General features: G+C 36.6%; 2 protein-coding genes across 2 annotated transcripts; both read right to left on the bottom strand.

Moving 5' to 3' along the window:
* Positions 1-4,023: 4,023 nt before the first annotated feature.
* On the bottom strand, positions 4,024-6,863 carry LOC145576191 (phenylacetaldehyde reductase-like). The gene is made up of 6 exons (XM_081633970.1): positions 6,607-6,863; positions 6,282-6,450; positions 5,469-5,670; positions 4,937-5,099; positions 4,658-4,844; positions 4,024-4,552 (listed from the first exon to the last, which is right to left on the bottom strand). The coding sequence occupies exons 1-6, from the start codon at positions 6,722-6,724 to the stop codon at positions 4,408-4,410; spliced, it is 984 nt and encodes a 327-aa protein (XP_081490096.1). The 5' UTR covers positions 6,725-6,863; the 3' UTR covers positions 4,024-4,407.
* A 713-nt stretch (positions 6,864-7,576) lies between these two features.
* Positions 7,577-10,710, bottom strand: LOC145576192 (phenylacetaldehyde reductase-like). The gene is made up of 6 exons (XM_081633972.1): positions 10,407-10,710; positions 10,131-10,300; positions 8,890-9,084; positions 8,415-8,577; positions 8,131-8,317; positions 7,577-8,037 (listed from the first exon to the last, which is right to left on the bottom strand). Exons 1-6 carry the CDS (start codon positions 10,522-10,524, stop codon positions 7,890-7,892), a joined length of 981 nt encoding a protein of 326 aa, XP_081490098.1. The 5' UTR covers positions 10,525-10,710; the 3' UTR covers positions 7,577-7,889.
* Between the last annotated feature and the right edge of the window lie 11,448 nt (positions 10,711-22,158).

The following is a 22,158-nucleotide window of genomic DNA, read 5'->3' as shown; positions in this document are numbered from 1 at the left end:
ATTTGTAAAACATTGTGTATACGTGAGGTTTGTATGAAAATTAAAGAATTTAAAACATGGATATAATGGTTTATTTAAAAAGTAAAAAATGCAATAGAAGAGAATTATTTTTTTAAAAAAATAGTACTATGCGTTAGGTAGGATTGAGAACCATGAGATGATAAAACAGTGTAAATTATTAAGTAGGTGTTGTGTTTAAAAGTTTCCCTAAAAAAAAAGGAAAAAAATGCTGGGTTTTAAAAAAAATGTCGATTAGCAAAAGTGTTGTATTTTTAAAAAAATGTCCATTAGTTGTATTTTTTCGTCAATGTACCACTAACTTTTATATGTAGTTGGCCACACGGTATGACCAGCTACTATGAAGTTCCTCGGTTAATGTTATAGGGATTACTCAGTTAGGCTGATATATAGGGGTTACCGGGTTACTTAGGGCTTGTTTGGCATCATTTTTTATTTTTATTTTCCTGTTTTTTTAAAAGCTAAAAACCAAAAACAGGAAACAGGAAATAAGAAAAAAGTGTTTCCGCTTTTTTGTTGTCAGTTTTCATTATCATGATTTTAACAAGTCTAATTTTTTTTTTTTTGATTTATTATGTGATATATAATATATTTTTAAAAAATAAAAAACCAAAAAACAGAAAACCACAACGATGTAAAACGAATCCTTAGTTGGTAATTTAGTAAGTGGTTTTTAGGGTTTTTTTTTTTTTTTTTTTTGTTTTTTGTAAAAAAATAAAAATAAATAACCTTTAACCTTAATTAATTTTTAGCTAAAAATTTATGAAAATAACCTTCATTAAGGTCATTTGTGGAATAAAATTCTTAAATAGGGTTATTGTAAATGAGGGTAACTGATTTAGTGTTGCAGAAATTAAGAATTACGAGTATTATTGAGATTTTTTTTTTTTTTTTAAAAAAAAATAAAAAATATATGGAGTATAAAAACTAACTTAAAATGTTGTTGTATAATACTTACCTCCATTTTTTATTAGTTGACACGTATTCCTTTTTAAGAAGTATTTTTTTAGTTGACACGTTTTCTTTTTTGGTAAGTTTTATACCTTACTTTTTAAGTGTACCCCACTTATTTTATCATTCTTTTTCACTCTCTCTCATATGTGTGTCTAAATTGAACGTGTCAATTAAATAGAAACGGAGGAAGTCGTATATAAAGTACTGTGTACTTTGATTAACCTAGATGTACAAAGTAATACAAGCTATTACAATTTTTTTGAGTGATTGAGTATTTGAGTCTATTCAAAGTTAGTAGTCATGTTGATATTAGTGTAAGTGATACTTAAAATTTGGACATAAGAAAATATGTTAAAGAAATATAAGTAAAAGAATTTGCAAAATACATAAAACGTTTATGTATTTGTATTTGACTCAAATATTCCAATTAGCGGATCTAGTGTAGTGGTATCATAGTACCCTCCCACGGTACTGACCGGGGTTAGATTCCCCGGATGCGCATTTTTTTAAACTTTATCCAAAAAAAAACTCTTTTCAATTACCTTCTCCTTTGTCAAAGCATGGAATCATGTACCTTGCCCTTCTCAAAATCACAGAATCTATACCTTATACAGTATATACTGCTACATTCTCATATAAATCGTTTCCTGTGCTCGTGTTTCGCAACCTACAAAATCACAAACTTTACATTATGGAATTATTCGGCCGCATAATCCTTACAACAATAATAGGCATCTCCTCCACCCTCTTAGTTTGCCTGCCAAGCTTGAAGAAGCATCAAACAAGGAGGATCGCGCAAGAGAGATTAAAGATGATAAGCACGGCATTAGAAGAAGCAGAAGAAAGGGCAATGAGGATGCAAGAAAGGCATGATAGACTCCTTACCCAAATTTGTTCTTACTACTTGTGTCATAAAGCTCTTGAGGAAGCTATTGTTGGTGCTAGAAAGGCAATGGATGAAGAATTGGAGTTTGTTTCTACTCTTAGGAAATTACAGTTGTGGATATTGGCTACTTTTCCTGACCATGTTGATCTTGTAGCTGCCTTATCTTCTTGATATACTACGTTTCCTGCTTTCCTGGTTCGTGTTTCATTTCAAATTTAAATTTCGTGCTCCATGAAAATGCTAAATTTTTTTCAAGGATAATGAAACTGGATTCAATGATTTTGAAATGGCTATCCACCTCTTGTAAGTGTATTCGACAAACTCTACAATAATATTGTTTTTGGAAGGTTATTCAATAGCTATCGAAATCTGTAGTTGTAATATATTAAAATCTTAACCCTCGATTTGAGGAATAATCTTATCCATTCATTTAGTTGACTATAAAATTTTAAAGATAAATATTTTAATAATTTAACAGCCTAAATTTTTTTTTAATTACATGATCATAATTTAGAAACTGTTTTTCATTTTCTGTCAAAATTAACTGCATATGCCATCGTCAGAGCTCGAGAAGGGATTAAATATTGACACAAATCATACGACTGCTATTTTCATAATTCAACTAAGAGGTGTTCAACCTTTGAAGCTTGGCACCAGCCTGAGAGTTAATCATATCATTACGAGAAAAGACGAAGATTAACACAATTAAACAAGGGTCTTTGGCATTAGAAGTTTTTAAACGGACAGGAGATACAATGCAGGGTGACAACCCCTTCACATCCAGCAACTGAGCAACAGCAGAATCTAAGGATCCTTCTTCCATCAAACCTGCTTTGAAAGGGTGAATCCTTCCTTTGCTTAATTGCTTCCTCGATCTAGTGCTACCAGATTTTTAATATCTGCTAGAAGATGTAACCAGAACACTTAGTTATACAAACCATCTTCCATTCACATTCTGCTGTGGGCTCATTTTTTGTTCCACTACTTATACCCTCACTTTGTTTTCTCTGTACTTCTATGGAATGCCTCAATGTCACAGTTTCATGATCATTAGAAACCTTGGGAGATCACAAACATACATAGATGGTGTAGCATTGCAAGGATAACGAGTGAAAACATGTTCAGGAGTCTACACCAGACCGGAAGTGATTTAACAAAGGCAATCACTGTCTCTTTTGGCCTGGTTATATGAATGTCAAAATTAGACCTGGCAATCCTGACCCGACCCGATTGACCCGACCCGAATAACCCGACCCGTAACCTGAAGTTGACCCGAAATCATTGACCCGAAAATGACCCGAACTCGAACTAACCCGACCCAACCTGAACCCGACCCGAAATGGAGTTGACCCGAACATGACCCGATGACCCGAAGTGACCCGACTCGAATGACCTGACCCGAAATTGACCCGAAACCCGAACTTGACCCGACCCGAAATGACCCGAAACCCGAAGTGGCCCGACCCAATTTTAACCCGAATTGATTGACCCCAATCAACCCGACTCGAATTGACCCGAATAATAAGAGAATAGGATGAAATGGTTAATTACTTGTTTTAAGGCTTCTTTATTTTCTAAGTAATAGGTACTCACGATTTTTTTTTTTTAACGATTTTACTTTATTTTCCAACTATTTTTTTTTTAAGTGAATTTATATTGGTGACCCAACACAAACTTGACCCGAATAGACCCGACCCGAGTTGACTCGACCGAAATTGACCCGAAAATTGATCCTAAATATTGACCCGACCCGAAAAGACTCGACCCGGATTGACCTGACCCGAACTTAACCCGACCCGAACTTGACCTGACCCGAACTTGACCCGAAGTGCTGACCTGAATTTGACCCGAAACCCGAGTCGACCCGACTCGACCCGAACCCGACCCGAACATTTGTTGACCCGAACTTGACCCGACCTGAATTGACCCGACCCGAACCCGACCCGAATGACCTGTTTGCCAGGTCTAGTCAAAATGCATCAAACTCTGTCAGAACCAGAATAGGTTTAAAAATGGTAATTGCTCCATGAAATTTCTTCAAATATCGAGTTCAACTCCATCCCCGACAACAACACCCCCCCCCCCCCCCCCCCCCCCCCCCCCCCCCCCCAATAAAAGGAAGTTTTTTATAGAGCTGAATCCACCAGGAAGTTGAAAAAGGCAAGAGCAGCACAAGCATGATGATTATTTCAATATACTCATTGGACACAAGACAGAAGTTCAGCAGAGTTTAGCACTCTTAACCAATATAAACTTGCATTAAGACAGACTTTCACCTCTTAAGATCATAGTCATTTATTAATCAACAACAATTTCCAGTAGACAGTGTAATGAATTTACTGACACTCAAAAAAATATATAAAAAAAAAACCTACTGACACTCACAAAAGATACATAAAGAAAAAACCCTTCAGACACTCAAAGCTCGCAAAACTTGTAGCACTCTTTACCAAAATAAACTCACATTAAGTCTGACTTTCACCTCTTAAGATCATGATCATTTATTTATCAATATTACAGTATATAGTATAATGAATTAATCCTGACAATCAAAAGCTTGCAAAGCCCTTCTCCTTCAAGTTTTCAATCATCTCTTTGAGGGTTACTTCAAAGGGCATATAGTCTATGCCTAAACCTTTTACTTTCTCTTTGAAAACCTGGTATGTTGTTGCAAAAGGCTTGTCGTCTGCACACCTGGAGAAAAGGTCCACAGAAGGTTCAGAATAGTGATTGATATTAGGAACTCAAAGTAGATGTCTATGAAAAGTGGATTTTGATTAAAAAGGAAAAGAAACATAATTATCCGGAAGTGGGAGTGATGGGTAGATTTCTTGTATTATCTTCATGAGCTCGGAATAATGAACAACAGTATCGACTAAAACGTACCTTCCAGAAGCTGAAGGGACCTCAAATGCTAAGATATGTGCAGTTGCTACATCCTTAACATGGACATAACCAAAGCTTGCATTCGGATAAGTTTTTGCCCCTGTATAATGCATTGAAAAACAAGAAGTATGTACAAGACTTGTAATGAAGTAATTTTAATCTTAAGGACTAGTAATTTGAAGAGATACACACCATTGATTATGTTCGGAAGATGAGCTACAGATGTATTAAGTGTTGGTTGCAACATAGGACCTATTACCATGCCTGGGTTCATCGAGATCATGCCGATACCATTCTCTTTGGAAAATTTCCAGGCAGTATCTTCAGCCAAGGTCTTGGATAACGTATACGACATCTGCACCAGCAAAAGAGATCACATAAATCAATTATGGAGTGTAATAGAAAAACAGAACCAAAGACCATCACATAAAGGCCTCCAAAAGCTGATGTATGTTCTTGCATGCAAAAGAGAGGATGAAAAGCATAAAAACTCTCTAGGAGAGTTATAAACTGCCTAAGACATGAAAAAACTATATGATCAAGTCATCAAGCATCACATGAACATATCCCAGAATTCAATGTCTTTGAAAGATAAGTGCGTAAAAAAATAATAAGCTAGTGCACTAAACAGCATGAGAAATTGGTTTAAATTCAACATCCTACCCCTTCAATAACACATTAAATCCCTTGTATAAGTGGTAAGTTTTACAGAAGATAGACGTACCAGTACCATACTTGTTTCCTTGCAAAACTCTGGATCAGAAAACCAACTTTCATCGACAACAACCTCAGGAGCTAGAGGCTTTCCAGTCCATACAACTGCAGACATTGAAGATGTCAAAACCACTCTTCTGATGGAAGAAAACTTTTTACAGGAGGTAAGAACGTTGAGTGTTCCCTTGATTGCTGGATCAAGCAAATCAGCCAGCCAATTACAGAGTACTTTAAAAAAATGTGGAATAAATAGCTTAAATATCAAATGGCACAACCATCATAAATCACACCTTCATATTCTATTAAGTTGAAATAAAGAAGTACAAAAATAGTTTAAGGATTTGTCTTTCCCCAAAAGCATGAAATATACAGGAAATAGATATACAACCTTAGACCTGATTATCAAGTCTCAATATAAACACAGATGAAATCTTATTAATACTGTAGGAAGATGTAGAAAAATCATGTACACCATGGTCCTTTGGAAAACAAAAGGAAGGACAATAACTTAAAATTCCTAATTAAGTGAATTATTACAATAAAGCAAGGAGAGCAATATCATGAACTGTTAACTGTTAAATTCATAATGTCTGTCACTCCTCTGAGTAGTCTATTGCCCTCATAATAAGCTTGGTATAAAGAACAACCACCATCCTTCGGTGTAATTCTTGACAGTTCAAATGTATGCAACCTCTTCCTTTTTACTACACCATTCTTCAAATGTTTCAAGTCTTCTAATTATTTTTTTTAATTATCGCAACATATTCCCTTGACACGCATATAAACAGAATAATAAGTAAGAAGAAGAAAATTCTAGAGAACCTGGGGATCATTGACAACAATAGGAACAGGAGAAGCAGTATGGAAAACACCATGGCAGCCAGAAATAGCAGAATCAAAAAAACCTTCTTCGAGTAAATTTGCTTTAAATAGGTGTAGTCTTTCTTTTGCACCTTCTAAACCCAGCAAATGTTCAACCTTTGTTTGATCATCTGAAAAAACAATGTAATCAATGGTATTATTAAGAAACATATACTTCTACATTTCTAAAATGAACAAGAAATAACAAAAAAAATTCTAAAAGATTGATCCAACTTCAACAATTGAAGTGCACCCCATGTAAAATTTCTAGTGAAAAAAAGAATTACTTGGGTCACGAACAGTGGCATGGACAGTGTAACCACGATGAAGTAAGAGTTTAACAATCCATGAAGCAATGAAGCCAGTTGCTCCTGTTACACACACGACCTGCCCGTGTCCACTCATGTTGCTCTTTGAATTCTGAATTCTCAAGTACTGATATTTATAAGGTAATTTAGTAGCAGGTAAAAGCACTTTATTTGAACTAATCAAAATTGACAACACTAATTGAGAATAATAAGCAAAGTGTAATTGATATTGCTGGTAAAAGTAAAATTAGACACATAACATAGTTTATTCATATTGCTATTACTTTATTTAATGAGAACTATGAAGTGGAGTATGTAGTAACAGATGATGTAATATGTTGCAAATAGACTGCACAGCCAGATGAACATTGTTTGACTATGTGCATTTTATTAAAAGAAGAAAACAAAAATATGCATTGAATTATAATGGCTCAAAGTTCCGAGCCGGTAAATGTGCCGGTCAAATTGAGTACATTTTTTATTTTGAAACAGATGATGTGCCAGTTTAATTCTCTAGGTTTAAAAATGGAAATTGCTGCCATAAAATTCTTCATTTATGAACAACAAAAGGGAAGTTTTCAACTAACACTCAGCATAGAGATTAATCCACCAGGCAACCAAGAAGTTAAACAAGGCATTAGGAGCAAAAGCATGCCAATTATTTCAATATTGTCAGAATTTGTCAATGATACAAATACAAGACAGAAGTTCAGCAGAATTTAGCAATCCAAACCAATGTAGACTCAAATTAAGACAGAAATTCTCCTCTTAGGATTTGTCTGGTTTGATGTAAACTATTTTCATGAAAAATGATTTTCCCATTTTTGCTTATTCGCCTTTGTTAGGTTTGTGAAGGGATGTTTCTTAAAAAAAAAAAAAAAAAAAAAAAGTTTGTTAAGGGATGAAAAACAAATTTCTCAAGAATGGAAAATTATACTTTTAAATTTTCAATGATAAAAAACATTTTCCTTTAAAAAAAATTATATAGAGGAAAGTCATATTTTCCTCCCTCACCTCCTTTTACTTTTCTTCCATCCATCCTCACCTTTCCATTCATATTTTCAATTTTTCTGTAACTTTTGTTGTAAAGAAACAAATAAAGAAAAACAAATTTGCAAATGTGGTTTTCCTCAAGTATATGGTTTTTATGAATAATCATTTTTCATTGAAGATGCTTTACTTCAAACCAAACGGATCCTTATAAACATTTATTTACCAATAACAATTTTCAGTATACAGTGTAATGAATTAACCCCCTACTGCTACTCAAATCTTGAAGAGCCCTTCTCCTTCAAGTTTTCAACCGTCTCTTCAAGGGTTTCTTTAAAGGGAATATAGTCTATGCCCAAACTTTTTACTTTCTCTTTGGAAACCTGGTATGTTGGTCCAAAAGGCTTGTCGTCTGCACACCTGAAGAAAACGTCCCTGGAGAGTTCAGGAAAGCGGATGGAATTTGGAACTTGAAAGTAGGTAGATGTCTATGAAAAGAGGAAAGAAACTTACTTATCCGGAAGTGAGAGTGAGGGATAAAGTTCTTGTAAAATCCTCACGACCTTGGAATAATGAGCAACAGTTTCGACCAAAACATACCTCCCAGAAGCTGAGGAGATCTCAAATGCTAAGATATGTGCAGTTGCCACATCCTTAACATGGACATAACCATAGGTTGCATTCGGATAAGTTTTTGCCCCTGTATAATATAGAGAAAATAAGACATTTGTGTAAGTTTATTTAGTAATTCTTACTTTAAGAACTAATAATGAACCATAATATTAAGAGATACACACCATTGATTAAGTTCAGAATTGGAGCTACAGATGAGTTAAGTGTTAGTTGCAACATAGGACCTATTACCATGCCTGGGTTCATCGAAATCATGTCGATACCATTCTCTTTGGAAAATTTCCAGGCAGTATCTTCAGCCAAAGTCTTGGATATTGTATACCACATCTACACGAGGCAAAGAGATCACATAACTCAATTACAGAGTATAAAGAGAGGGGGGGGGGGGGGGGACTGAAGACACTCTAGGAGAGATCTAAACTGCCTAAGGCGTGAAAGAACTATATGATTACGGAAGTCAAGCATCACATGAACAAATCCCAGACTTCAATGTCTTTGAAAGATAACCGCGTAAAAATAGTAAGCTAGTGCACTACACAGCATGAGAAATTGGCCTGGTTTGACTTTAATATCCTTCCCCTTTATATAACAACTTAATTTCCTTGTATAAGTGGTATGTTTTACAGAAGATAGACGTACCATACTTGATTCCTTGCAAAACTCTGGATCAGAAAACCAACTTTCATCGACAACAACCTCAGGAGCTCGAGGCTTTCCAGTGAATAAAACTGCAGCAATTGAAGATGTCAAAACCATTCTTCTGACGGAAGAAAACTTTTTACAAGAGGCAAGAACGTTGAGTGTTCCCTTGATTGCTGGATCAAGCACATCAGCCTGCCAATTACAAGTACTTAGAGAAAATGAAGAATGCAACAGATTGAAATATTGAAAGTCACAAGACTGACAACCATTAGTTACACCTTCATATTCGATTAAGTTGAAGTAAAGATGTACAAAAATAATGAAAGTTTTAATCTTATCCCAAAACATCAAATCGGATACAGGAAATAGATATACAACCTTAGACTTGATTATTATATCTCAATTTACAATGGATGAAATCTTAGCAAATATGGAGTAGTCAATAACTCAATACTGAAGGATGGTGTAGGAACACCATGTACACCATAGTCCTTTGAAAAACATATGGACCGACAATTACTTGTAAATTTGTAATAGTGCAATGTCCTAATTATGTGAACCATACATGTAAGTTGAGGAGAGCAATAGTTTTGTAACATTATGAACTGTTAACTAATAACTATTAAACTTAATTAGAGTTCATACAGCCTGTCACTCTTCAAAGTGGTCTATAGTCCTTAAGCATGGTATAAAGAACAATCACCACCCTTAAGTATTACTTGAGGCGATTTATATGTATGCAGCCTCATCTTTTAACACCGCCATTTTCAAGTTACTACTATAATCATTATACAACTTAAATCAAACCATGATAAGTTGACAGAAGATAGGGTAATGTATTTCCCTGTATATTACAGATTACTTAAAGAAAAAGGAAGTAACTATTATTAATTATTTATTCATTATCACATGAAAAATGTTGAGCCTTAAAAGTCAACCTCCGATCACAAAAACTCCCTCTATGAGAACCTTGGTTTGTTGGTAAACCTCCCATCAATTCGTCAACCCGGTCACAAGTTTGAGTCTCCTCCCCCCATCGGTCTAGAGCCCTGTGGGACCCACCGCATAACCAAAGTTACCAATACTTCCTCTATTTACCACTAATTGCCAAGTATTTTCTTACTTGTTCATTGTTTAAGTCTTCTAGCTTATGTTAATACTACAATTTTTTTTTCTACTAGTAATAGACAAGATAAGTAAACAGACTATAAGAAAATTCTGAAGAAATAAAAATAAACCTGAGGATCATTAACAGTCAAAAGAACAGGAGAAGCAGTATGAAAAACACCATGACACCCAGAAATAGCAGAATCAAAAGAACCCTCTTCCATTAAATTTGCTTTAAAAAGATGGAGTCTTTCTTTTGCACCTTCTAACCCCAACAAATGTTCAACCTTTTTTTTATCATCTGAAAAACAATTTAATCAAACGAAGTATTAAGAAAAATATACTTCTAAAGAACAATTAATCAAAAGTTTGGCCCAAATGAAATTTTCCCAAAAAAAAAAAATTACTTGGGTCACGAACAGTGGCATGGACAATATAACCACGAAGAAGCAAGAGTTTGACAATCCATGAAGCGATGAAGCCAGATGCTCCTGTCACACACACGACCTGCCCGTGTCCACTCATCTCTCTCTTTGATTTCTGAATTCTCAAATGCTGATTAGTATGAAGAAATGGAGTATAAGAAATTAAGAACAACTACTTTATAATAATCGAAAAATCCTTTCAAAAAAAAAAAGAAAAACGAAATATTGAATCAACTGATTGAGTATAATAAAATTAATAATTGGTTGGTTGTTGAAGACTTGAAGTTATGTTTTTTTTAGGGCATACCCACCCGGTTTACTGACTACATTTCTGCATACGATGAGGCTTGAACCCGAGACCTCCCTTAGGAGGCATCAAGTTGCTTATCACTTGAGTCAACTCTTGTTGGTTGAAGTTATATTACACACGTAACAAAGTTTATGCATACTTTCCCCGTATTTTAAAACTTTGCTTTATTTCTTCAAACACAGAGTTTTGAAAAAAATAGTGAAAAAATATGAGTAATAAAATTATATGGAGTATAACATATTTATATAAAAATAATTTATTCAAAGGTCTTACTATCTACATATTTTTTTAAAAAGAGAATCATTATTTGCTATTATTACTCATCAAGGTAATGCGTACAAAAAAAATTAACTAATGTTGAATAAATTTTAGTTGTTTAATTATTTTTATATTATCTTTCAAAAAAAAATATTTTAATACGAAGTACTAATTATGTCTTTGTTTTCATTATATTATAGATTATATACAAAGGACGTGTTTATATAATTAGTCAATAGTTATTCCATAAATAATTTATTCAAAGGCTTATTGAAAAAATATTACTTTTATAAATAATTTGTAATTGTTCACCTGCTCATTTAGGGAAAGGAATGCTTAAATAAACAAATAATGAATGAATAAATAAATAATAAGAATGAGCTTATTTAATTATTTAATTATAAATGTTCAAAATAATAATCTACAAGGACATCACTTGTGCCATACACCAATTATTATTATTATTATTATTATTATTATTATTATTATCTTAAAAACAGACAAAGGTATACAACCTATAGTAAATTAGTGGAAAGCCGAGATACAATCTGGACCCCCACTCCTCTAACTATAGAAAAACCGATCCTAGTAAAGATATGAGCTGCAGCACGTACCCCAATGTCCTGAGTTTTCGAGAACTTTTGGATCCACTTCAGCAATGCAACAGCTTCGTTTTCTAACTCCTCAAGAGAAGAGAAAGAGAAAGGAAGGAAGCCATATCCAATTGCCCGACAACTGGATTCGTACTTGACCCGCTTCTGATTGGCCGCATCAGTCACTACCCGTCCGGGAACAAAGTCAAAAAGCCCAGACTGTATCAATGGAGAAGACCATGTCAAGTCAACACAGACATCATAACCACGATCCCAAGAATAATGTAACACATCTGCAGGTCTGAGAGCGAGCCCCGTCGTTCCCTCCAGATAACCCAATGTCCACCTCCTTTCTAGCTGAAATCCCTAACCAATAGCAAACATCAATAAAGGTATATCGAACAACATTATGCTGATGTTTAATGCCCACAATACCAGCACAAGACACATCGTGATCACCGTAAATATCCCCAACAAAAACCCTTGAACAAGCAGAGCACGACGTCGTGATAGAGAACAATGGAACACCCAACCGGTAGCACAGCACACAACGATAAGTCTTGGCGTTCATCGACTGACCCAACCCTGAAATAGGGACCGCCCGAAGCCAAGCAGAGGTGTGATCTCCCTACTGTGATTTCCATAATGTTGATTGTCGAGGAGTCAAAGAATAAGCAGATTCTGCAGAAGCGGTAACCTTTGTGAAATATATATCTGCCAATTTTTTCATGAGTTTACGGGCAGCGACCTCACTAGGATTACTCAAAATGTCAGATTTCACCGTTCCATTAAACAGACTCAACGCATCCTCAAAGGCTCATCCAAAACTAACAATGCCAGCATGCCGTAGTAGTTGTGTCTGCAACCCAGAAGCAAGAAAAGCATAATGACGAACATCGCCCGCGGAATAAACACCAAGCCCTCCAAATGCAAATGGTAAGGTGGCAAGCCTCCACTACCAATCGCCAAACCCGGGCCCTGAAACAGTAACAATACACTCCAAGGAAGATCGAAGATCCCCATTGAAAGTGCGTTGAGCCACCTCAAAAGTACTAGGAGGACAAGTACGCAATGCAAAGTAGAGTTTAGAAACTCCGGTACAGGCCTTAAGCAACAACAACTCACACTGGGGATCATCGAGCTTAGCAACCCTATCCATTAGAGCAATGGTCTTAGTCACCCTCTACATCACAAGGGTCACAAAATATGACATGATACAATGTCACGAAAAAGACTAATCAGATTGACACATGAGTTTTTTTCTAAAAAAAATGACACGTGACTACATGAGTGCACATTCTTTAATTATGTGGATTTTATTAATAGAGCAAAAAAAAAAAAAATAGGGAGGACATAGTTTAAAGACCCGATGTTTGTAAATAACTCCAGTTAAATTGGGACATTTATAAGAAAGTTGAAGGAACGGATCCCTCCATCTCTTTTTTTTACCATATACCCACATTTTGTGAGGTTTTTTAGGCTAAATGGAGCAACAATAAGAAACACGAGGAAGTAACAGTTGGACGATCTTGAAAGTAATGAAGCATACTTTCCACTAAAAAGTTTGCCGGAGCAACTTCTTGTGCATATAGGCAATAGCTGAACGTGCCCTACGCGGGTCCCAATATACCCCAAAACCAAAAACAGTTTTAAGCCCTTGGTTTATTTCAAAACTAGCACCCTCATTAATTCCTCAGGCGGGCCGCCGATGATCAGAGTAGGTAGTTTTTCCTCTCGATCTCCAATGAGTCCTTTGTTGTCGGCACATCGAGATCTTCACCCTCATTTGTTCGATGATATCATTCATTGCCTAGATGATATCATCTATAAGTTGGATGATATCCTCTATAGCTGGATGTGATATCATGTATATGTATATCAGTCAACAAAAGAAACATATCAGCCAACTGATGTCTAATATCAGACAATACTAAGAATATATCAAACATTAATAGAAACATATCAACCAACAAAAAAACATATGAACCAACAGAAGGAACAAATCAGACAACAAATGAAACATATATATCAGCCAATAAAAGGATGAAATTAGCAAACAAAAGCAGCATATTAGCCAATAAAATAAACATATCAGCCAACAAAACGAAACATATAAGACAACAAAATAAATAAATCAGCCAACAAAATAAAGCAATCAGCTAAGTAAAGAAATATATCAGTCAACTGATGTATGATATATTGCAGCCAACAAAAGGAATATATCAGACATTAAAAAAACCATATTGTAGACACCCAAATGTGTCTCCCCAAAACAAAACCCAGTGATGAATACCTTTTATGTCATTTGATTATCGAACGAAGCGAAAGTGTGAAAAATCTAGTGATGAGGATGTTTTCATTAAAATATCTCTTTTTTTTGTTTTTGAAAATATTTCTTTTCTTACCCTATTTATGAAAAACGTGCATTCCATTTTAGTTTGGTACATGATATGGGTCTAATAATAGTGTAGTTGGATGGGGTTGAAAAGACCTTTCCAACGATATATTATAAGCCCAATTCCGATGAATAATGAGGAAGTTATGGCCAAAATACTAAACTGGGCTCAAACCGGATTTTACCTACGGCCCAATGATCATGTGGAGGGTCCAAAGGTTTAATCCTATTCCTAAATTAACTAGGATTTATTAGAAGCTTCCATAATTTTCTAAAATATCTTAATTATCCTTTTTGAAAAGATAAAATCAAAGAGTTTGAAATTGAATAAAATTTTCCTTTTTTAAAACTTTCCTTTTTTAAGTCCTAATTCTATTCGAATTTAAAGATGTTCAAAGACAGTCAGATATTATTTTCGTGCCTCACAATTTTTATCCAAATATTATATGGTTGGATAGATCTTGAAATTATATTTCCAATGATATATTATATTATTAATTCCGAGCTATAACGAAAAAGATATGAAAGGAATATGAAACTCTATCAAAAACTGACACCGTCCCACTATTTCGGCCATATCTTTTTATCTACAAAGGATTTTAATCTGATTTCAATTGGGTTGGAAAGTAAACTTCAAGATATTTCCAACTAAATATTATGTGACTTATTTGGACTTCTGGATCAAAATATATGATAAAAACAATTTTCGCAAAAACTGCTGACCGACGAGTTTTATTTCGATTCGAATTCGGATTCTTTTCTTATTCTTCGATGGTTCTCGAAATAATCGGTCGTTGGACAATCACCCTAAACCAAACAATGTTTTTACCAAAACTAACCTAAGACAAGTCCAGGGCAAGTAGAGGATCGTGTCCACTGGGAATAGGCGAAGAACACCAAGAGTATGAAACGGTTGTAAGCTAATTCGGTCAGAAATTGGGTTTTGAATGGTTAGCTACTATATAGAAGAATGCTAGGGGAAACGGGATTCAACACCAACCAAAGCCAAGGAATCAATAACAAAGACGAATCATGAGTACACATAGAAGATAGAAAAGGAACTTATCATTGCCTTCTTTCAAAGTCACAACATAAGTACTCCCTAGATTAAGCACTAACACGATAAGGATTAAGTCTCAAGGATAGGGAGTGGGTTTCTAGCTCGAGTTTGTCTCTCGATCGCTCCGAACTAGCATGAAGCTCGAATAATTGGAATTTCTCACCTAATTACCATACTAAAGCAACCTAGTCAATGAAACCAAACATCCAAAATCATGAAAGTAGCATAATCTAATTACACAAGAAAAGACTCACTCCAAAACCCCATCTTTCGATGTGAGAAGAGGGATGAACACATGGGCATAATGTGGCCAACAAATTGCACATGCAATTATCAATTCAAGCACAAACAACTATCAATCCAAGGTAGCACATGAATAATTCCAAGTCAATTAACCATAGCTTGGTTGGGTCTTCACCCAACCCCTAACTAAGAGACTACTCACTAAACATGGTGGAAATTAATCTAGCAATTAAAGTAAGGGTTTTCATGAATTCAAATAAGCTAGGAAAGAGATGAAACAAGGATGGATTAAACATGCAAGAATAAATAAACAAGATTAAGGGAGAAATTATCAACTCAAAGAAATTAAAATTGAAAATTAAGAGCAAGAGATAGAGGAAAGAGATTACTTAAAATGCTTCAAAGTTGAGAAATTGTTGAATTCAAGAGAACAATCTTCAATTAATCTACTACAATGATTGAGTTGAGAAGTTCTAAGCTAAGAAATGAGGGTTGAGAGAACTAAGGGTCTAAGAAAACTAAAAGGAAAAGAAGATCCAGAAAACTGAAGCCAAGGGTCGTATTTATATGCCCAAAAGTTACATCGTAAAATCCGTCAAAATCGAGCTTCAGAACAGAAGGAGCGCCCGCTCCTATAAGGAGGAGCGCCCGCTCCTGGGTGTGGAGCGCCCGCTCCTGGGCTCTCTGCACGCCCTCTCCTCTTGCACCAGTTTGAGGCAGTTTGTAGGAAAACAGGGAGGAGCGCCCGCTCCTAAATAGGTGCACGCCCGCTCCTAAAAGTGCAGGGGAGGCAGAATGTGGCAGTTCAGGCAGGAGCGCCCGCTCCTAAAAGGCTGCACGCCCGCTCCTGATTTCCTTTGCTTCCAAAGAGTATTTCTTCATGCGTATGCTATTAGCCCATTTTTCATCGTACCTACAAGCACGAGCACACACATAAAAGGAAACGGGGAAGCCAAAAGATGCAAATTAGCACAAGAGGAGTTAGAAAAAGGGATTAAAGTAGGGGAAAGAGTACAAAATTGTGTTTTAAAAAGCCATGATAAGTGGACAAATAAAACACTTATCAAATTCCCCCAAGCTAGCCAATTGCTTGTCCCTAAGCAATTCACTTGGCGCAAAAGAAACCAAAAGATTAGTCCGCTCAAAGAAAAGCACATGTAAAGATAAAAGAATCCTTAAGCAATAAAAACTCGAGTATGAGGTATATGCCTAAGATCAACCACGGTCATGACTAGCCAAGGCCTAGCTAACCTTCCCGAATGTACTCAACTTTGGTCCATTCAACCAATCTTACCGCGTCCCCAACACAAAGTTCAAATTCCCCTTAATGGTAGTGTCTCATGACTCCTCGAAGGAGCCGGAAGAAAAATAAACAAAAGAAGGCTTAGAACACTCGACATCTCAATGATAAGTACCCTCTCCATATGCTTGTGAACCAACTCCCTCCACCGACTATGGCTTCAACTACTCTACTAACATTACAAGACTCAAGGATTATGGCACAAAGTTAAGGCATAGAGAAAACTAGAAGTGCTTTGCAATTAAAGTCAAGCTAAGATATATAACACTAAGAGCAAACCTAAAGAGGTTTCTGACTTTGACCCGTTACAAACTATGAATAAACTTGAAACAAAAATGCACCCCCAAGCTTGTTTAATTGCTAGGGTGGTAGCTATTCATCACTTCTTTTTCTTTCTTTCTTTCTCTCTCTTTTTTTTTTTTTTTCAAACTTGGCATTTACATCACAAACTATTATTTATAACAACTTAAAGATTGAACTAATGAAACAAGAATGACATGCCTTAACTTTGTGCGAATGAACAATACATAACAACCTTCATAATCACTAAGAGTAGTTTAGGCCGCGATCTTGGGAGTTAAGACTCAAGTTCTCGATCTAGGTACTAAATCAAAGAGGATCCTTGCCACTCATTCAAAATGTAGTAGGCTTGAAAAATATTACAACCTCACTTTTGGGAACAATGTAGGATCAAATACTACCTTTCGGGGTTCAAGTTCCTTCGATATGGGCGACACCTTCTTACCACAATCCTAGACTTTTGGTTTCGTACATTCGGTAAGGTTATTCTCACACTAGCCTAAACTAGCCAATTCTATGTTCAACCAAGGGCATCTAAACCATACTCGAAATTTTATTACCAAAAGAAAGCAAATATCCATCACATGCAATCCAATATCATCACACCCTTTTTTTTTTTTTTTTTTTTTTTTTTTTTTTTTTTTTTTAAGGGGTAAAGGGACTAAAAGGAAAATAAAAACAAGAAAAGAAGGGAAGGAGTTACCATTGATCTTGATGTAGTAGTGTCTCTTATATACAAGGTGATAAAAGAGTAGTGATTAGTAGCAAAGCAAACAAGGACTATTATGAGTGGATCATACACATACGAGTTAAACAATCATTCCACAATTCATAAATAAATCGTCATTTGCAATACTAAGACAATTATATCACAAGCTCACTTGAATTCATTTTACCATCAAAGACACTAGTCGAATCATCAAGCCAAATGACTACAAGCAAAGATAATATATACAAAGTCTAAACTAATTAAAGGAAACACAATTTTTTTTTTTTTTTTTTTTTTTTTTAGAGGAAAGAAAGAGGTACTAGCTAAAGAATTTGGATTAAGGGAGGAGGAACTAGCTAAAGAAGATTAGGAGAGGGAAGGAAGGAGAAACTAACTAAAGAATTTGGATTAAGGGCTTTGGATTTTTGGGTTTTGGATTTTTGGGAAGGAGAGGAGGCTCATCAACAAATATCATCATCAAAAATGAAGCACATAAACCAAACCAAGCTCATCAAAATGCAAACATTCAACCATTAACTAACCTATCAAGACAAACGGAGCATAATCAAATTAAGCACAAAACTAGCAACATCAAATCCCAACTCTATGCAAGGCCTAAATACTCCCCCAAGCTAGACATTTAGTCACCGTTTCAATGAAACAAAATAGGTAATGAAGTAACCTCCCCCCAAGCTTGGGATTGGCACCGTCCTCGGTGTCCCAAGAAGTGAAAAGGGGCAATGAAACGGTGACTAGAATGCCTAGACCATCTAATTATGTCGGCGTCCCGGCGAATAGTGATAATTGTAGTTAATATCTACATCACTAGAAGTGGTCGGGGCGTCTACATAAGGAGGTAGATCATAGTTGGGGCAAGTGCGGTAATGGCCAAAGTCCGGCACACCTTGCTCACCCCAACCACCATCATAGCCGGGTGGAAACCCGTAATGCCCCCTTAGGGGGGGATCGAGCACCTCCGAAGATGAACTATCTCCACTAACCTCGGGGACATAGTAATAGCTAGGGTCGCCCCTATAATCACTTCCCCCGGGTTGTGTGTAGTCATAAGGGGGAAAGGAGCGAAGCTCCTCAATTGAACTACGCGGGCCTTGCCAAAAGGGGTAGGTGGGTTGGCCATTGTTCCAACCCGCTACCGGCCCTTCTTGAACGGGACGGTTGGGATAGTTGAGGTAAGGGAGAAAGTCTCCCCTCTCAACTTGATGTTGGTAGCTTCTCTCCGCTACAAAACTTTGGTACTCATTTTGTTCAAGAAGTCTTTGATTGGTTAGATTTAATTGGTTGAAAGCAATTTCCACATCAAAGAGAGAAGAGGAGGAAGAGGAACCATCTACCCTAGATTGGGGAATGGAGGATGTAGTCATACGACGGGGTACGGGTACATTCTCGCCACCACCGGCCATACCTCGTGGGAGTTGATCTCTTGGCACTTGCCATGTGTCCCCCACCGAGTTATTAACCGCCGGATTTGGGAGAGTGCAATAATGCACCCCATTGACCTTCCAACTAAAGCGAAGATTTCGGCCCGGAATTTCACTAAGGAACTTCATATCACTAAGTGCCTTAAGATCAAGCATGTTAGAACTTTGGACCGGGGTCATTTGGTCTAGAAAAGACCCAAACCCTAACTTCCTCGCAATAATTGAAATCATTCCCCCGCATCTAATCTCTCCGCTCATCTCTCCACTTTCTCTTATTTCAATACATCTCTTGATGAACAAGTATCCCATGTTCACATTCCCTTCCACATTTCCTTCGAATCTTGAAGCTAGAAAGAGGCATTTGATCTCCTCTTTAGTTAGCTTCCCTAAGTCTTGTTTAGAAAAACAAGCATAGCTCATGATTCGCATGAAGATTCGAAGGACGGGGTGGATAATGTGGCTAGCATGGCTAGACCGGGTTGTGAAATTGGGATACCCCGCAATGGTATTCCACCACACTTGCTCCTCATAACTTGAGAAGTAAGTACCATTGGGGTCATAGACTTGGTTGAGGGTGGGCCATTCAAAAATTTCGTTCAATCTCGTCAAAGTTAAGGTTTTTTCGACATTGAACATTCTAAATTTTATTTCGCATTCCAATGGCTCGTCCTCAAGGTTTATGCGTTTCATAGAAACCGATGAAAGGAATTCAAGAGTTAGGGAAGAAAAGGTTTCTTCCGCAAGGTCCAAGAAGTCTAGCCAACCGAAGTTTTCGGCTACTCTTCTAATTCCCTCATCGACCCCTAGAAGTCGCATTGAATGTTGATGATAGAATCGGGTTGGAATAATTTTTCGTTTGGAAAGGTCATCGAAAGGCTTTTTAAATCGTTTATCGATTTTTAAAGTTGGTGGTGGGTTAGGGTTTTCTCGTTGTGAAGGGGATGAGGATGTTTGAGGCTCACATGTTTTTCTTTTCTTAATCCCTCCAATGAATTTCTTCATTTTTTTTTTCTTTTTCTTTTAGTTTGGAAAAGGGGTAATTAGGAAAAACACTTAACAACAAACAACTCCACACACACCCTTAACTTCAAACCCCCTTTAAAAATCCAAAAGTACCTGTTCCACAACACAACCAACAATATATTCCAACACAAAAATTCCAACAACAATGCACTTCACTAATTTCACACAAACCACATTCACAAAATCACAATGTTTATGTAATTTTCAATCACAATTTCAACTATTCTAAAAATCATTCACAATTTTCTCTAACAATTCTCCATAAACAACAATAATTGTTCAATTCTAACCAATCATGCAATTAACTACACAATTTGTATGAAATAAACAATAATTATGAAAATTTGAAAAAGAAAGTTGAGTAGAGAAGTGGATTATACCAAATAGAGTATGAAAATACTCTAAAATCCTCCAAGACTACCTAAATTTGCTCCTCCTTCTTCAAGCTTTCACCTTCTTGCTCTTGTTCTTCAATGGAGATTTTGTGGGTTTTCGAATTTTTGACCAAATTTGTGAATTTTTGTGATTTTTAGAAAGAGAATTGGAAGGAAAGTAAGAATTTGTAAATTTTGAGTGAAAAAAATGAAGGATTGATGATGATTTTGATGAGAGAAGGTAGAGAAGATGGGGTTTTTTAGAGTGAGAAAGAGGTGGGTAAAGAGGAGAGAGAATATGAATGTGGTGAATGAGAGGTGGGAGATGAAAGTGGGTAAAAAAAAAAAAGATAAGAGGGAAATCCCTTTTTTTTACACGGCAGGGGTGGAGCGCCCGCTCCTAAGAAGAGGAGCGCCCGCTCCTGCCTTTGGAAAAACCTTCTGCTTCCTTTTCGTCAGTAGGAGCGGGCGTGCAGGGTGTTAGGAGCGCCCGCTCCTACAATTTCTGGAGTTTCTGCCAGTTTTTGATGTAGAGGAGCGGGCGTGCACTCCTTCAGGAGCGCCCGCTCCTCAATTTGCTGGAGTTCCTGCCTGTTTGCTGCTAGTAGGAGCGGGCGTGCACTCGGGTAGGAGCGCCCGCTCCTAACTGGAGCCTCAAATCTTCCTCTTTTTCTTTTCTCCAAGCAAATTACCTATATCAAAACAAAACACTAAACAAAGCATTCAAAATGTTAAGTGTTAGTTTAAGCTCTTTCATCTCTCTCTCTCGTTTTTTTTTTTTTTTTTTTTATAGTAAAAGCAAAAATACTCGGGTTGCCTCCCGGGAGCGCTTCTTTAACGTCACTAGCTTGACGCCCTTCCGATCACATTAACCGGAGACATTGAATTCTTTGACCTTGATGGAGTGAACCACACCTTTCTTGTCACCCTCATAATAAATCTTGAGGCGTTGACCATTCACTTTGAATGCTCCGGTGCTCTCACTCCAAACTTCAATTGAGCCATAGGGAAATACCTTTACAACTTGAAAAGGACCACTCCACCTTGATTTAAGCTTTCCGGGAAAAAGCTTTAACCTTGAGTTGTAGAGAAGAACCTTATCACCTTCCTTGAAGTCCCTCTTGATAATGTACTTGTCATGAAACTCCTTAGACTTTGCCTTGTAAGAGCTTGCATTATCGTATGCATTCATTCTCAATTCCTCTAGCTCATGCAAGTCTAGCATTCTTTTCTCTCCGGCACTTTTGAGGTCAAAATTCAAGGCTTTAATTGCCCATTGAGCCTTGTGCTCCAATTCCACGGGCAAATGGCAAGACTTCCCATAGACCAACTTGTAAGGAGTGGTCCCTATGGGTGTCTTAAAAGCCATACGGTATGCCCATAAGGCATCATCGAGTTTTGCCGCCCAATCCTTCTTATTTCTAGCCACGGTCTTCTCAAGAATGAGCTTGATTTCTCTATTTGAAACCTCCGTTTGGCCGCTTGTCTGAGGATGATAGGACAAACCCACCTTATGGTGTACTCCGTACTTAACCAATAAAGCCTTGAATGTTCGATGAGCAAAATGAGACCCCCCATCACTTATCACAGCCCGTGGAACGCCAAATCTTGGGAATATGATCTTTTTAAACATCTTCATCACCACCTTGGAGTCATTCTTTGGTGATGCAAGAGCTTTCACCCATTTGGACACATAGTCCACCGCTACTAGAATGTAGAGATTACCGTAA

This window comes from Chenopodium album, chromosome 13 (assembly GCF_948465745.1).
Source record: "Chenopodium album chromosome 13, dcCheAlbu1.1, whole genome shotgun sequence".
NCBI classification, from domain to species: Eukaryota; Viridiplantae; Streptophyta; class Magnoliopsida; order Caryophyllales; family Amaranthaceae; genus Chenopodium; species Chenopodium album.
This window is presented reverse-complemented; position numbering and strand designations above follow the sequence as displayed.